The sequence below is a fragment of the Equus quagga genome, chromosome 12, assembly GCF_021613505.1.
Source record: "Equus quagga isolate Etosha38 chromosome 12, UCLA_HA_Equagga_1.0, whole genome shotgun sequence".
Lineage (NCBI taxonomy): Eukaryota > Metazoa > Chordata > Mammalia > Perissodactyla > Equidae > Equus > Equus quagga.
In genome coordinates, this window is record NC_060278.1 from 40,614,393 (window position 1) to 40,633,097 (window position 18,705).

The 18,705-nt window shown below is 36.7% G+C and overlaps 1 protein-coding gene and 1 long non-coding RNA gene across 3 annotated transcripts in view; one reads left to right on the forward strand and one right to left on the reverse strand.

Annotated features, from left to right (window-relative positions):
* DNAH14 (dynein axonemal heavy chain 14) overlaps positions 1–18,705 on the reverse strand; it is a 390,346-nt gene that overhangs the window by 224,051 nt on the left and 147,590 nt on the right. Inside the window, exons 26-27 of the mRNA XM_046678097.1 lie at positions 15,464–15,551; positions 11,933–12,186 (exon numbers count right to left, since the gene is read on the reverse strand). Coding sequence (XP_046534053.1) covers positions 11,933–12,186; positions 15,464–15,551 — 342 coding nt within the window. The remainder of the gene's footprint in view (positions 1–11,932; positions 12,187–15,463; positions 15,552–18,705) is intronic.
* LOC124248243 (uncharacterized) overlaps positions 1–18,705 on the forward strand; it is a 120,705-nt gene that overhangs the window by 13,272 nt on the left and 88,728 nt on the right. For both annotated transcript variants that reach the window (XR_006890956.1, XR_006890955.1), the window contains one exon: positions 17,724–17,815. This is a non-coding gene — a long non-coding RNA (uncharacterized LOC124248243). The remainder of the gene's footprint in view (positions 1–17,723; positions 17,816–18,705) is intronic.

Consider the following 18,705-nt stretch of genomic DNA (forward strand, 5'->3'; position numbering starts at 1 on the left):
TGGAGTAAGAGAACATCGCTCCATCCCCTAGAAACTGGGATCGCCGCATGGGTCCGGGAAGGAGCGGGGGAGGGGCTGCATGACCAGGGGATCCTCTAGGACTCCCGCCACCAGTACAGTGGAAACCCGCTGACAGGGGAAAGCTTCCGTGCACGGGGACCCCATAAACCCAGGGCCCCGGGAGACCAGAGAACACAACTGATCGAATCCAGATCGGTGCGCGAGAGAAACCGCCCCCGCCCCCGCCCTGGCAAAGTGCACTGGGCGCCGACATCTTGCCTGAAGCCGGAGAGCTCAGAACACGTGGCTCTCAACCCCCATCTAGTGGCAACAGGTGGTAACTGCAACCGAATTCTACCACCATGTGAAAAAACCTCTCCTCTACTATCCAGCAATTTATAAAAGCCCCAGACCAGAAGGAAAACAATACAAACATAGAATTAAGTCCTGAGGACTTGGAATAAGGTAAACTAAATGAAAATGAGTTCAGAGCAGCTATAATAAGAAAACTCAATGAGGTAGAAAGAAAGAGAAACAAGCCAAGTTCTGGAGTTACTTCACAAAAGAGATTGAAATTCTAAAGAAGAATGAAACAGAATTACTGAAGATGAAAAACACAATGGACCAGATAAAGCAGAATACGGATTTCCTGAATGCCCAGGTAGACTCCATAGAAGAGCAAATTAGCATAATCGAAGATAGACAGGCTGAATGGCTCCAGACAGGGGAAGAAAGAGAACGAAAGAGTAAAAGGAATGAGGAAAGTATTAGAGAGAGCAGATTCAATGAGGAGAAAGAATTTAAGGATCATAGGAATTCCCGAGAACGTGGAAAAGGAAAATGGAGCAGAAAGTGTCCTTAATGAAATTATAGAAGAGAACTTCCCAAATCTAGGATTGAGGGAGAAATGTGTGTAGAGGAAGGTTTCAGATCTCCTAGATTTGTCAATGTAAAAAGACCTACTGCAAGGCATATAGTAGTACAAATGGCAAAAAGGAATGACAGAGAGAATACTCAGGGCTGCACAACAAAAGACAATTACCTACAAAGGAGCCCCTATCAGATTTTCAGCAGATTTCTCTGCAGAAACCTTACAAGCTAGGAGAGAATGGAGTGACATATTCAAAGCTTTAAAAGATAAAAATCCTCAGCCAAAAATACTCTATTGAGCAAGAATATCCTTCAGATATGAGGGAGAAATTAAATCTTTTCCAGACAAACAAAAGTTAAAGGAATTTGTAACCAAAAGTCCTCCAATACAAGAAATCCTCAAGAAGGCTCTCATACCTGAAAAAAGAAAAAAGGGAGAAAGGGGTCACAAACCACAGAGTAGGGAGACAGATGGATAGAACCAGAATAGGATAGCAAATATTCAACTATAGCATTAGGATAAAGGGAAGGATACTACCAAAGCAAAGATGATCTTATCACTCTAACTACAAACTCATAACAGTAGTTGGAATAAGAAGTGAAAATAATAATTTAGGAGGGCAAGAGCAAAGGGACTAAATTGGTCTAGGCCAAGTAAGTAAGAGACCACCAGAGAAGACTATATTATACACGAGATTCTAAATACAAACTTCAGGTTAGAGACTAAACTAAACAACAGAACAAAGATACAAAACATAAATAAGCAAAAATCTAAGAAACCCAGCATAGGAAATTGCAGTATCAAATGGGTAGGATGAAGCACACAGGAAGAGAAAGCAGGAAAGCCAGATAATAAGCAACAGATTGACAGCTTTAAGTCCACAAGACTCAATAATCACTTCAATGTAAACGGATTGAACTCTCCAATAAAAAGACACGGAGTGGCAAAATGGACTAAAGAACAAGATCCAACAATTTGTTGCCTCCAGGAAACACACCTCAGCCCCAAGGACAAACACAGGCTCAGAGTGAAGGGGTGGAGAACAATACTTCAAGCTAATAGCAAGGAAAAAAAAGGAGGTGTTGCAATTCTTATATCACACAAAGTGGATTTCAAAATAAGACAGGTAAAGAGAGACACAAAGGGACAATATATAATGATCAAAGGGACACTTCATCAAGAAGAAATAACACTTATAAATATCTATGCACCAAACATAGGAGCACCAATGTTCATAAAGCAACTATTAACAGACCTAAAGGAAGATGTTATAAACAACACAATAATAGTAGGGGACCTCAACACCCCACTCACATCAATGGACAGATCATCCAGAAAGAAAATCAACAAACAAATAGTCGAGCTAAACGAAAAACTAAAACAATTGGACTTAATAGACATATATAGATCACTTCACCCTAAAACAGAGTACACATTCTTCTCAAGTGCACATGGAACATTCTCAAGGATAGACCATATGTTGGGAAAAAAGGCAAGCCTCTACAAATTTAAAAAAATTGAAATAACAAGCATCTTCTCTGATCATAATGCTATAAGGCTAGAAATTAATTACAAGAAAAAAGCTGAGAAAGGCACAAAGATGTGGAGACTAAACAATACACTACTGAACAAGCAATGGATCATTGCAGAAATTAAAGAAGAAATCAAAAGATACCTGGAAACTAATGAAAATGATAGCATGCCATACCAACTCATATGGGACACAGCAAAAGATGGATTAAGAGGAAAATTCATCGCAATACAGGCACATCTTAACAAACAAGAAGAATCCCAAAAGCAATCTTAAACTACACCTAACTGAACTAGAGAAAGAAGAACAAATAAACCCCAAAGTCAGCAGAAAGAGAGAAATAATAAAAATCAGAGCAGAAATAAATACTATTGAAACGAAAAAGGTGGTAGAAAGGATCAATGAAACAAAGAGCTGGTTCTTTGAGAAGATAAATAAAATTGACAAACCCCTAGCCAGACTTACAAAGAAAAAAAGGGAGAAAGCTCAAATAAACAAAATCAGAAATGAAAGAGGAGAAATAACAACAGACTGCAGAAATACAACGGATTATAAGAGAATAGTACGAAAAACTCTATGCTAACAGAATGGACAACCTAGAGGAAATGGATAAATTCTTGGACTCCTACAATCTCCCAAAGCTCACTCACGAACAAGCAGACAATCTGAACAGACCAATCACAAGGAAATAGATTGAAACAGCAATCAGAAACATCCCAAAGAATAAAACCCCAGGACCAGATGGCTTCCCTGGGGAATTCTACCAAACTTTCAGAGAGGATTTAATACCTATCCTTTTCAAGCTATTCCAAAAACTTAGGGAGGATGGAACACTTCCTAACACATTCTATGAGGCCAACATCATGCTGATACGAAAGCCAGACAAGGATGCCACGAAAAAAGAGAACTACAGGCCAATATCACTGATGAACATAGATGCAAACATTCTAAACAAAATTTTGGCCACCAGAATTCAGCAATTCATCAAAAGGATCATACATCATGATCAAGTGGGATTCATACCAGGGACACAGGGATGGTTCAACATCCACAAATCAATCAATGTGATATACCACATCAACAAACTGAGGAATAAAAACCACATGATCATCTCAATAGATGCAGAGAAAGCATGTGACAAGATCCAACAGCATTTATGATAAAAACTCTGAACAAAATGGGCATAGAAGGGAACTACCTCAACATAATAAAGGCCATATATGACAAGCCCACAGCCAACATCATACTCAATGGGCAAAGACTGAGTGCCATCCCCCTGAAAACAGGGATGAGACAAGGATGCCCTCTATCACCACTCTTATTTAACATAGTACTGGAGGTCCTGGCCAGAGCAATCAGGCAAGATAAAGGAATAAAAGGAATCCAAATAGGGAGGGAAGAAGTGAAACTCTCGCTGTTTGCAGACAACATGATCTTATATATAGAAAACCCCAAAGAATCCATTGGAAAACTCTTAGAAGTATTCAACAACTACAGCAAAGTTGCAGGGTATAAAATCAATTTGCATAAATCAGTAGCATTTCTATATTCTAACAACGAACTAACAGGAAAAGAACTCAAGAACATAATACCATTCACAATCGCAACAAAAACAGTAAAATACCTCAGGGTAAATTTAACTAAGGAAGTGAATGACCTATATAATGAAAATTACAAGGCCTTTCTGAGAGAATTGGATGATGACATAAGGAGATGGAAAGACATTCCATGTACATGGATTGGAAGAATAAACATAGTTAAAATGTCCGTTCTACCTAAAGCAAACTACAGATTCAACGCTATTCCAATCAGAATCCCAATGACATTCTTTGCAGAATTAGAACAAAGAATCCTAAAATTTATATGGGGCAACAAAAGACCCAGAATTGCTAAAGCAATCCTGAGAAAAAAGAACAAAACGGGAGGCATCACAATCCCTGACTTCAAAACATACTACAAAGCTACAGTAATCAAAACAGCATGGTAGTGGTACAAAACAGGTGCACAGATCAATGGAACAGAATTGAAAGCCAAGAAATAAAACCACACATCTATGGACAGCTTGCCTTCGACAAAGGAGATGGGTGCCTACAATGGAGAAAAGAAAGTCTTTTCAACAAATGGTGCTGGGAAAACTGGAAAGCCATATGTAAAAGAATGAAAATTGACCGTTCTTTTTCACCACTCACCAAAATAAACTCAAAATGGATCAAAGACCTAAAGATTAGGCCTGAAACCATAAGGCTTCTAGAAGAAAACGTAGGCAGTATACTCTTTGACATCAGTATTAAAAGGACCTTTTCAGACACCATGTCTTCTCAGAGAAGGGAAACAATAGAAAGAATAAACAAATGGGACTTCATCAGACTAAAGAGCTTCTTCAAGGCAAATAAAAACAGGATTGAAACAAAAAAACAACCCACTAACTGGGAAAAAGTATTTGCAAGTCATATATCTGACAAAGGCTTAATATCCATAATATATAAAGAACTCTCACAACAAAACAACAAAAAATCAAACAACCCAATCAAAAAATGGGGTGGAGACATCAATAGACATTTCTCCAAAGAAGATATACGGATGGCCAATAGGCACATGAAAAGATGCTCATCATCGCTGATCACCAGGGAAATGCAAATGAAAACTACACTAAGATATCACCTTACACCCATTAGAATGACAAAAATATCTAAATGTAATAGTAACAAATGTTGGAGAGGTTGTGGAGAGAATGGAACCCTCATACACTGCTAGTGGGAATGCAAACTGGTGCAGCCACTATGGAAAACAGTATGGAGATTCCTCAAAAAATTAAAAACAGAACTACCATATGATCCAGCCATTCCACTACTGGGTATCTATCCAAAGAGCTTGAAGTCAGCAATTCCAAAAGTCCTATGCAGCCCAATGTTCATTGCAGCATTATTTACAATAGCCAAGACATGGAAGCAACCTAAGTGCCCATCAACAGATGAATGGATAAAGAAGTTGTCATATATACATACAATGGAATACTACTCAGCTGCAAAACAGAACAAAATCATTCCATTAGCAACAACATGGATGGACCTTGAGGGAATTATGTTAAGTGAAATAAGCCAGTTAGAGAAAGATAATCTCTGTATGACTCCACTCATATGAGGAATTTGAAAATGTGGACAAAGAGAACAGATTAGTGGCTACCAGGGGAAAGGTGGGGTGGGGGGTGGGCACAAAGGGTGAAATGGTGCACCTACAACACGAATGACAAACATTAATGTACAAGTGAAATCACAAAAGATTGTAACTTGTGATTAACTCAATAAAATAAAATAAAATAAAAAAAGAACCAATCAAATGAAGAATACAGTAATGGAAATGGACAATTATATAATTATAGTAGAGGGACTCAGTTGCAGAAGAGATGATACAGAAGAACAGATGAGTGAACTGAACAAAAGACTAGAGGAAATCACCCACACTGAACAGATAAAAGAAAAAATTTAAAAAAATGAGGACAGTCTAAGGGACCTCTGGAACAACATCAAGTGAACTAACATCCATATTAGTAGGTGTCTCAGAGAGAAAAGAGAGTGACAAAGGGGCAGAGAATCTATTTGAAGAAATAATAGCTGAAAACTTTACTCACCTAAGGAAGGAAACACACACCCAGGTATAGGAAACACAGAGAGCACCAAACAAGATGAACCCGAGTCCCACACCAAGATACATTATAAATAAAATGTCAAGAATTAAAGAGAGAATCCTAAAAGCTGCAAAAGAAAGGCAACAAGTTACATACAAAAGAAACCCGATAAGACTATAAGCTGACTTCTCAGCAGAAACCTTACAGGCTAGAAGGGAGTGGCATGATATAGTTAAAGTGCTGAAAGGAAAAAGTCTACAGCCAAGAATACTCTGCCCAGCAAGGTTATCATTCAGAATGGAAGGAGAGATAAAGAATTTGCTAGACAAGCAAAAACTAAAGGATTTTATCACCCAGAAACCAGTCTTACAAGAACTGCTAAAGGGACTTATTTAAGTGGAAAAGAAAAGTCCACAAATAGGAATAAGAAAATTATCCAAAAACCCCCTAAAAACAATAAAATTACTGGTAAAGGCAAATATACAGTAAAAGTAGAAGATCAACCACCTATGAAGGTCAAAAGACAAAAGTACTAAAATTATCTATTTCCATGATGAGAGGCTAATGTATATACACACACACATAACAGGTTAGATATGATACGAAAATCATAAAATGTGGGAGGAGAGTAAAAGAGTAGAGCTTTTAGCAAGAGGTCAAACTTAAGGGACCATAAGCTTAATATAGATTGTTATATGTGTAGGTTATTATATGTGAACCTCATGGTAATCACAAACCAGAAACCTATAATAAATACACAAAAAATTAAGAGGAAGGAACCTAAACATAATACTAAAGAAAGCCATCAAACCACAAGGGAAGACAGCAAGAGAAGAAGAAAGGAACAAAGAAGAAATACTAAAAAAAAAAACAGAAAAAAGTAACAAAATGGCAATAAGTACATTCTTATCAATAGCTACTTTAAATGTTGATGCACTAAATGCTCTAATCAAAAGGTATATGGTGGCTGATTGGATAAAAAAACAAGACCCATATATATGCTGCATGCAAGAGACACACTTCAGACCTAAGGACACTCACAAACTGAAAGTGAAGGGATGGAAAAAGATACTCTACACAAATGGCAAAGAAAAGAAAGCTGGGGTAGTGATACATATATCAGACAAAATAGACTTTAAAACAAAAACTAACAAGAGACAAATAAGGGCACTACATAATGATAAGGGAAAAATCCAACAAGAGGATGTAACACTTGTAAATATCTATGCACCCAACATAGGAGCACCTAAATATATAAAGCAACTGTTAACAGACCTAAAGGGAGAAACTGACAGCAACACAGTAATAGTAGAGAACCTTAACACCCCACTTATGTCAATGGATAGATCACCCAGACAGAAAGTCAACAAGAAAACAGTGACTTTAAATGAAACACTAGACCAGATGGACTTAACAGATACATATAGAACATTCCATCCAAAAGCAGCAGAATATACATTCCTCTCAAGTGCACATGGAACATTCTCAAAGATAGACCATATGCTGGGAAACAAGGCAAGCTTCAATAAATTTAAGAAGGTTGAAATCATATCAAGCATCTTTTCTGACCGCAGTACTATGAAACTAGAAATCAACTACAAGGATAAAGCTGGGAAAGTCACAAACATGTGGAGACTAAACAACATGCTACTGAACAACTATTTAATCAATGAAAAAATCAAAGGAGAAATAAAAAAATAGAGGCAAACGAAAATGAAGATACAATATACCAACTCTTATAGGATGCAGCAAAAGCACTACTAACAGGGAAATTTATAGTAATACAGGCCTACTTGAAGAAACAAGAAAAATCTCAAATAAACAAGCTTACCCTATACCTAAAAGAAGTAGAAAAAGAAGAACAAACAAAACCCAAAGTCAGTATAGGAAGGAAATAATAAAAATCAGAGCAGCAATAAATGAAATAGAGACTAAAACAACAATAGAAAGGATCAATAAAACTAAGAGCTAGTTCTTTGAGAACATAAACAAAAATTGAGAAACTTTTAGCTAGATTCACTAAGAAAAAAAGAGAGAAGTCTCAAATCAGTAAAATCAGAAATGAAAGAGGAGAAATTAGAATGGACACCACAGAAATACAAAGGATTAAAAGAGAATACTATGAAAAACTGTATGCCAACAAACTGCATAACTTAGAAGTGGATAATTCTTAGAATCATACAACTTCTCAAAAGTGAATCAAGAGGAAATAGAGAATTTGAATAAAATAATCATAAGCAAAGAGATTGAAACAGTAACCAAAAACCTCCCCTAAAAGTCCAGGGCCAGAAAACTTCTCTGGTGAATTCTAGCAAAGATTCAAAGAAGATTTAATTCCAATCCTTTTCAAACTATTTCAAAAAATCGAAGAGGATGGGACACTTCCCAACTCACTTTACAAGGCCAGGATTACCCTGGTACCAAAACTAGACATGGACAACAACAAAAAAGGAAAATTACATGCCAGTATCACTGAGGAACATAGTTTCAAAAATCCTCAACAAAATATTAGCAAATCAAATACAACAACATCACCATACATCACAATCAAGTGGGTTTTATTCCAGAGATGCATGGATGGTTCAACATCTGCAAATCAATCAATGTGATACATCACGTTAACAAAATGAAGAATGAAAATCACATGATAACTAAATAGATGCAGAGAAAACATTTGATAAGACCCAAATCCATTTATGATAAAAACTCTGAATAAAATGGGTATAGCAGGAAAGTATCTCAACATAATAAAGGCCATATATGACAAACCCACAGCTGACACCATACTCAATGGAGAAAAACTGAAAGCCTTTCCTCTGAGAACAGTAACAAGACAAGGATACCTACTCTCACCACTCTTATTCAACATAGTACTGGAAGTTTTAGCCAGAGCAATTAGACAAGAAAAAGAAATAAAAGGGATGTAAATTGGAAAGGAAGAAGTGAAACTCTCACTATTTGTGGATGTTATGATTCTATATATAAGAATCCTCCAAAAAACTACTAGAAATAATCAACAAATACAGTAAAGTTGCAGTATACAAAATTAACATACAAAAATCAGTTACATTTCTATACACTAATAACGAACTAGCAGAAAGAGAAGTCTAGAATACAATCCCATTTACAATCGCAACAAAAAGAATAAAATACCTAAAATAAATTTAACCGAGGAGATGAAAGATCTATACACTGAAAACTATAAGACATTATTGAAAGAAATTGAAGTTATAAAGAAATGGAAAGATATTCCATGCACATGAATTGGAAGAATAAACAGAGTCACAATGTCCATATTACTACCTAAAGCAATCTACAGTTTCAGTGCAATCCCAATCAGAATCCCAATGACATTCTTCATGGGACAGAACAAAGAATCCTAACATTTATATGGAACAACAAACGTCCATGAATAGCCAAAACAATCCTGAGAAAAAAGAACAAAGTTGGAGGTATCACATTGCCTGAATTCAAATTATACTACACAGCTGACATAATCAAAACAGCATGGTACTGCCAGAAAAACAGACACACAGATCAATGGAACAGAACTGAAAGCCCAGAAATAAACCCACACATCTATGGACAGCTAATCTTTGACAACAGAGCCAAGAGCATACAATGGAGAAAGGAAAGTCTCTTCAATAAATGGTGTTGGGAAAACTGGACAGCCACATGCAAAAGAACGAAAGTATACCATTGTCTTACACCATACACAAAAATTAACTCAAAATGGATTAAAGGCTTGAAGGTAGACCTGAAATTATAAAACTCTTAGAAGAAAATATAGGCAGTACACTCTTTGATATCAGTCTTAGCAGCACCTTTTGAATACCATCTCTTCTCAGGCAAGGGAAACAAAAGAAAAAATAAACAAATGGGACTACATCAGACTAAAAAGCTTCTGCAAAGCAGAGGAAACCACAAACAAGATGAAAAGACAACCCACCCCTGGGAGAAACTATTTGCAAATCATATATCTGATAAGGGGTTAATTTCCAAAATATATAAAAAACTCATACAATTCAACAAAAAACCAACCTGATCAAAAAGTGGGCACAGGATATGAACAGGCATTTTTCCAGAGAAGACATACAGATTCCCTACAGACACATGAAAAGCTGTTCAACATCACTAATTATTAAGGAAATGCAAATCAAAACTATGGTGAGAAAGCACCTCACACCCATCAGAGTGGCTATAATTAACAAGACAAGAAACAACAAGTGTTGGAGAGGATGTGGAGAAAAGGAAACTCTCATACACTGCTGGTGGGAGTGCAAACTGGTGCATCCAATATGGAAAACAGTATATTATACCATCCGCCTATTACACTGCTGGGTATTTATCCAAAGAACATGAAAACACGAATGTGTAAAGATACATGCACCCCTATGTTCATCACAGCATTATTCACAATAGCCAAGACCTGGAAGCAACCCAGGTGCCCATCAGGGGATGAATGGATAAAGAAGATGTGGTATGTATACATAATGGAATACTACTCAGCCATAAAAAAGATGAAATCTTGCCATTTGCAACAACATGGATGGACCTCGAGGGTATTATGCTAAGCAAAATAAGTCAGAGGGAGAAAGTCAAATACCGTATGAGCTCAGTCATAAACAGAAGGTAAAAACAAACACCTAGAGAGAGAGATTGGATTGGTGGTTCCCAGAGGGGAAAGGGGGAGGGAAGAGGGTGAAGGGGTGATTAAGCACATGTTTGTGGTGATGGATGGTACTTAGTCTTTGGGTGGTGAAAATGATGTAATCTACACAGAAATCAAAATATAATGATGTACACTGAAATTTATTTGCTATAAACCAATGTTATCTCAATAAAAAAAATTACTTTTGAAGTAAAATACTGTTCTAATTTCCAAGTAGTTAAGAAGGAAAAAAAAAGAATCCTCTCTTTCCTAGTTTACTTGTCTATATATGCTCTTCCACTTTCATTTTCACTTTAAAAAAAAGTTAATAGGAAATAATAATAACATACTAAACTCTTCGCAGGTTCATAAACAGGGCATATTTTTTGGCAGTTAAGAATGTATATACTTATACTTTTGTAGTAAAATGAACGTGAATATAAGTCAAATATAAAGCATTCGGGTAAAATATACTTGAGTGGTATCAGTGAAATACATCAGCCTCTTTCTGCTCCATTTTCTCTAGCGTTTAAAGGAAAGTGTTGTACCTAAAATAAGGAAATTTATGCTAATGAAGAATTTCTTAAAAATTAACCTTTCTTGAGAACCAAAGACCATAATTATGCAGGCAAGACAGTTGTTTTTCTATGAACAAAGGAAACTTTAGCAAAAACTTAATTCATAAGCTTGAAATTTCACATTTATTAGAGGAATCCTGTTTGATTTCTTCTCACCAATGTCAGGGCTCTATTTTTCTATCGTTTTATATTTGTATATGAATACTACATATGTATGAATATATACTGATTGACTCTGGGTAGGAGGAAGTTAGTTCTGAATTAGAGAATTGGCTGGAAATGTTCTATGACTGGTTTCCCAGCTTAGTCTGTTCCAGAGCTGACTGCACGCAGCGGGAGGAAGAGGCTTGAGGCAGAGCTTCTCTTACTCTGTCCGCACTGATAACTGCCCTCTGGCTGAATAATGGCAAAAGGCAAGAGGAACTATGAGGAGAGTGGAGTCAGTTCAGAAAGATGAAGCAGAAAGAAGTTAAAATGAAGGGGAAGGACAGTGGAAAAGAGAAACAAGAAAGCACAGGAATATGGTACTTGAATTGGTGTAACTTGCTTGGAATTTCTGTAAATCTCAGAAAATTAAAACTTAGGTTTGACAGAGTTGGAGGTAGAGAATTAATTGACCTAGAGCTAGGTGTGTGATTAGTTGTTTTATGCAGAGTTATCATTTAGATCTACCTACCTTGTCCACTCAAAATCCTCTGCACTAAAGATATTTTTAAGTAATAAATCTCTCACTCTGTCTCTGCAGTGAGCATAAAGGGTAAGCAAGGCCCCAAGTGCAGCTCTTGTCCGGGAGTTACTAGTATCCAGCACTACCAGTTCTGCAATCTCTTCTAGACGACAGATCAGACCAGCATGGACTTTCTCCAACTCTTTTCTTGAATGAGAACTCATAAAACTTGTGATACAGTCAGTATCAAACATGATCTGGCTCTGAAAAAGCAAGATATAAATATGATAGTTGCAGCATAAATTTTATAATTTAAAACATGCTTTCAGGAAGTATATGTGGTGTCTGAGTGCATTTGTATGTGTGTAAAAGAGCTGACACATTTGTACATATTTTGATCAAATTTTGATGAACGCTGTAGGGGCCTTATTCTTTAATAAATGGAAATATATTTATCACCATATTTATACTTTCTCAATCTGGTATTCTTAATCCATCATCACTAGGCTAAGAGTAACCTAGGGAACAGTAATAATGGTAGAAAACTCCAAGATGAAATTAGTACTGTTTCCTCAGTTGAACTCAGAAGTACTATATGTAGAATACGTAAAGTCTGTAATCGTAGTTTTCAGAAACTTTCTATAACTTCTGTTATTTGATCCATTTTTTCACTCTCACTCTTCCCATACATACCAGAGCTGTTTTAAGAAGGCTACTGGATTAATGTCAGATTGTCTGGGAACTTAATGGAGGGCGATACGTCAGGAGGCCTGTAATTGGGTGAACTATGATTCCAGTCACTAAGACAGTACCTACTGAAGGAGAAGCATGTTGTAGGTGAAGGGGCATAATGAATTCATTTTGACATATACTGAATTTGAAGTGCCTAAGGAACATGTAAGTAGAGCTGTAAAGAAAGAAATATGAGAGTAAGCAGCAGTGAGGTAATATATTCAGTGGTGAGACTGTTTCCAGAGCAAGATAAGAGGGTACAGGATGGAGAACCTGATGCATCAGTCAGTGTTCTTGGCTGCATCCAACAGAAACTGACCGATTTCCTTAAAGGATGGTGTAGACCTACAGCAGCAGATCAGCAGGAGCAAGAGACGGAGACTTGAATGGGCAGGAGCAAGAGTCTGGGCCAGGCAGCAGGAAGTATAGTCAAGGTCACACCACAGAAGGGTCCAGTCAAAAGCCACTGTACTGCTGTCCTGGAGACATTTATTCAAGATTCACAGCCTCTGGAGAGAGTATCCATTGGGCTGAGTCCCCTCCTAGGCTGCATCAGTATATGCTGAAGGAGGATTTGGTTCTGATAAGGTAGACTGTGAACCAGACATTTATTTGTTGATTGATTGACTGATTGATGGGACTTCTCAATTACTATAGCTTGGATAAATCCATATTGAAATTCTCTCAGTGGCCAATGCATGTAGACATCTCATCATCGCCACTCCCCCATAGGTGTCCACTCAGAGACAGCTCCTAGCCATGTTACATATGCAGAAGTGCAAGACAAAGGGAAGTTGTAAATTGCGTACATGGGAAATTATCAATAGGTAGGGCAGACATAAAAGTCTGTTCAATGGTTGAAGTTGAAGTATATCATAGTTATTTCTAGAAACAGAATACAGACTGCTTCTTATTGTTAAGCATGTTCAGAAGACCAGGGATCTGGGGAGGATCTCTTTTTTTTTTTTTGGTGAGGAAGATTTGCCCTGAGCTAACATCTATGCCAATCTTCCTCTATTTTGTATGTGGGATATCTCCAGAGCATGGCTGACGATTGAAGTAGGTCTGCGCCCAGGATCTGAACCTGCAAACCCTGGGCTGCTGAAGCAGAGCATGCAGAACTTTAACCACTTGGCTTTGGGGCTGGCCCCAGGAAGATCTTTTCTTAATACAGCAGATTTGATTATTTGAATGCCTGGTAAACCACAGAAATGTGCAAAGTGACTCATTATAATTTTGTTGCCTTTGTAAACAACAGCTTAAACAAGTGCTCAGCTTAAGATCTGAGAGTATTTTATCAGTATTCACTCAAGTGGATGACAGAGGGGACCAAGGAGATTTGATAATCATAGTCTGTGTCTACAGTCCCAGGTTATCTTAACAAAGACTTGAAAATTATGGTGGGTCAAGGCAAAGTAAAATGACGTCATGTTATTTTTACATTTAATAGAGAACTATAAGGTCAAGTATGTTTTAAAAATACTTGATAATGGCAACTCATGGTAATATGGCTTCTGCCTTCATCACTCTAGGAAAACTGTTGTCTCCAAGGTTCTCGTTGACCCTCATAACTGACAGACATAATGGAGTTTTCAAACCTCTCTAAAGCTTTTAAAATGATGACCACTCCCTGTTTCTACAGAAAAATCAAACAAATGAATTCCTTCTTTCTTCCTTTAGCTTCCATGACAACTCTCATAATTTTCCTTCTTTCTTCAGTCCTCTTCATGGGTCCCCTTCCTTTGCCTGTTCCCTAAATGTTGATGTTCCCTGAGGTCTTCCCTTGCCCTTCTTCTTTCATTCTACACACTCTACAGGGGAAATCTGACTACTCCCCTGGCTTCATCCACGACTTCTAGTGTTTCAACCATTACTTCACTAGTTCTTCTCAAAAGAACTGTGTATTTTGGGTTTCTTGTTATCACACATACCTAGTTTTTCTTCTCTTTCTCTTTTGAGCCCCAGAAAAGCAGTAATTAGGTTTAACAAACATGAATGTGGTATGCAGAATAATGGCTCCCTGCAAAGATATTCATGTGCTAATCCCCAGAATTTGTGAATATGTTACCTTACATGGCAAAAGGGACTTTGCAGATCTGATTAAATTAAGACCTTGAGATGGAGAGATTATTCTGGATTATCTAAGTGGGCACAATGTAGTCACATGTATCCTTAAAATTTGAGAACTTCTTCTGCCTGTGAGCAGAAGGAGATACGACCACAGAAGAATGGTCAGAGAGATGCAACGTTGCTAGCTTTGAAGATGAAGGAAGGGGCCACCAGCCGAAGCATGCAGGTGGCCTCAGAAGCTGGAAAAGGCAAGGCAACAGGCTCCCCTAGAGCCTCCAGAAGGAAGGCAGCTCTGCTGACATTTGGATTTTAGCCTGTGAGACCTGTTTGCCCTTCTAACCTACGCAACTGTGAGATAATGCATTTGTGTTGTTTTAAGCAAGTAAATTTGTAGTAACTTTTCAATGACAGCAGTGGAAAATGAATATAATGCAATATAGTGATATTCCTAGGAAAATAATTTATTTTCATTCAACATTTTATTATGAAAATTTTTAAAACCATGGGAAAGTTGAAGGAATTATAAAAGGAATACCCACCACGTATATTCTGCAATTAACTTTTTGCCTTATTTACTTTCTCACTTATCTATGCATCTATCCATCATATTTTTTTGATGCATTTCAAAGTAAGCTACACATATCAGTGCCTTTCATGATGGTTTATTTCAAAATCTTTGTTTTCTTAGCAGTGTAGCCACAAACTAAATACTTGTCTGTCAAAGCAGCAGTAACTTACCACAATGAGTACCACTTGTCCTGGATGAGATATCACCCACACGGAAAAAGTTTGGTAGTTCCAGTCTTCAACCCCTTGACTTACAAACCTATAAACAAACAATTTTATTTATATTATTTATGTCTAATCATTGATTGTGGCCATTTAATGATCAAGCATGACAAGATCACAGGGGAATATTCCTTTAGTATCTCCGATTTTTTTGTTTTAATTTAGGTCTATGTATGGGACCAAATAGAGTTAGTAGAACCTTAATTTGTGCATAATGCATATTCCTTAAATTCCTCTTTAACATCATCTGCACTTTTCCTATGAGGCCATCGAGTTTCTGAGATGGTAAAACTGTGTTAAACTAGGAGATGACCCATGCAGTATTTGAACACTATTTGAATTTCTAATACTATCAATGACAAAATCAGTATTTAAAATAATTTTTACAAGATTGAGTACTGGGGTGAAACCACCAGATGAATTTTAACACTAAAGTCTTCATTTAGCTTTAAAAATTAATTATAAGGGAGAAAATAGGATTTATGAAAAATATCCAGATATTTTTATTTAAAACCAAAGATAATATGTGACAACAGTATATGTTTTAATATGGTTATGGTGGGTTTTTTCCCTCATACAGAAGTTTTAAGTTTCTGTATAGTCAATTTGGTCAATCATTTGCTTTATATTTTATTACTGATATTATGTTTTAGAAATTCTCAGTGCTAAATTTCATTTATTTTCTTCTAACACCTAAATGACTTGTTTTTTACTTATCAATATTAAATTTATTTACAACTTATTTGAATATTTAAAATGAATACTGATTCTTTTAATTTTTGCTGCAATTGCAGATGGTATCTCTTTTTATTTTCTTATTTATCAAATGATATTATCATTTATCTGAGAAGAAATATGTTTATAGCAACTTTTTATATATTTCAAAGAAGTATCAGTGGGAAACGTATCTTTCATCAGTTAAAATGACCTTTTATTTTATTTAATGCCCTTGTTTTCTTATGGTTTGCTGTTCCATGAAATATCTTTACTACTTTTATTCATAACTTTTGGGTTGCATTGCTATATCTCTCAAACAGCATATAGTTACTTTTCTGTTTTGATAAAATCTTCTTTTAATTAAGATCTTATTTCTATTTAATACTTATTTTTTCTGTGTTTATATTTATATACATACACACATACACACACGCACACTATATTTTCTTTATTTCCTCCAGAGTTTTGGAAACACTTATTCTGATTTTTCATAGTCTAGCAGGAGAGAGTGTATCAAGATTTCTGACTTAACAATCCTGTCTTCATCTTGAACCATATTCCTTCAAATGATAGAAAATTTACGAAAAATATATATACATATATAAGGAACTGGAAAACAAGAAAGTGTGTTACAGAGCATCAGAAACTTGAAAAATTTCTACCAGATGGAAAGCAAATTTGGATTGAATTATAGAAAGAAGAGTGGAGAAACCAAAGAGCACTACTGCCAACTTTAACAAATGCAGGAGGGAGCCTGGGGAGGAGGGAGCCCAGGTGGGTCTTTAGGATAATTAATTAAGAGAGAGCTTTCTAAATCGGGTGACCAGTGCACCTCTGCCTCTCCCAACACCCCCTGGCCCCATCCTGAGCTGCCGGTAGAATGCAGAGAAGTACTCGGTGGACGTCTCCTAGGGTGAATGTTTGGGGCTGGAGAGAGAAGCAGAGTAGAGCCTGAAATTACTCCACATATCCTAAAACACGACTGAAGAGAAAGGAGGGAGGGACGGAAGGAAGGGAGGGAGGGAGGAAGGGAGTAAAGGAGGGAGGGAGGGAGAGGGGAAGAAAGGAAACAGAGGAAGTTGACCCTGGCATTTTTCCATAAGAAGTGGAATATTTGAAACAGTGCTGGAACTAGAGTATCAGTGAAGTGTCACAGGTGGTTTGGGACCTCCAGGAGAAATGCAGAGGAAGCTCTATGCACTACAAGATAAGCTACTTATAGACGAGGTCCTGCACATCCTGTTGTCAGCTGCAATCACTGCAGGCAGGCTGTTGCAGTTAGAAACTAATATTTGCTTATAGGAGAAGAGGACCTTGCCAGCACAAATATGAACAGACAACCAGAATAACTAAATGTTTTAGGAAAACTAATACAATGAAAAAGAGCACAAATGGTTACCAATCGAAAAACTAAAATGGGGAAGCAGTGCTAACAAAAGTAACAAATAGTTACTTCACCAATTCTAAGACATTTTAATTTCTCTTAAACCAGGGTGCATCTTATAATTGATGGTGTCTGACAATCACTCAACCAGATGAGAGTCATGACTTAGGAGTATGAAAATCATCTGTTGACATTTTCTGGTAAGATAATTCTACCAAGGTTCTGTTACATTTGATGAAATAAAAATATCTCCAAAGAGAATAGTGCAAGTGTGTACTCAGAAGCCAAGAAAAGGTTTCTAGGTAAAAGAAACTATTTTTGGAAACTAAGTGTGTTATTAAGATAATAACCTCACCATTTTGGCTGAATTGCAGAATGATCATGTGTGAAAATAAAAATAATGATTTTTCCCAAAACCCAGCATAAAGAGGTAAATCTTGCTTTGCTGTGTTCACCAATCTCAAACTATTATATCCTGATCTTTACCCAATCCTAATAAAATTCCCACATTGAAAGACCTGCCTTAAAGCAGACTTCAAAATCTCAGTAAATATTCCAGTTTTATCCTTCCTGCTGCGAGGCACTCTCAGCTGTCCAAGGAGTATTCTCCTTCACTCAGTGAAGTCAGCTCTGTCTCATCAACAGACTGTTTCGGTCATATTTTGGGGAGCTAGCATTCAACAAATTGAATGTGAACTTAGAATTAACTCTATTCTCACCTAAAATAGCATGCAAATATGAGGGTAAAATAAGAATATTTGCCACCCTCAGATGCTTTCTGAAAAAATGACTTGGAGATATATACAGCAAAATGAAAATAAATTTTAAAGTGTGAGACCTGTGAAACAGTAATGAACAAAAACGAAACAAGCCAAAAAATTTATTCAGCCTAGATAATTAGTGACCCATAAATAGAGAACTAACAGCAATTTGAAATAAAATCCTAAAGGATTACAATATGGAGGAGGTGATATAAGAGAATTATGAAGTGACACATGGTCTTTGAGGACAAATTAAAGATATGTATTATAGGCTATGATAAAGTGTATTACCATTTTAAGAGTGTTCACTAGAAAAAAGAAAATGTTTA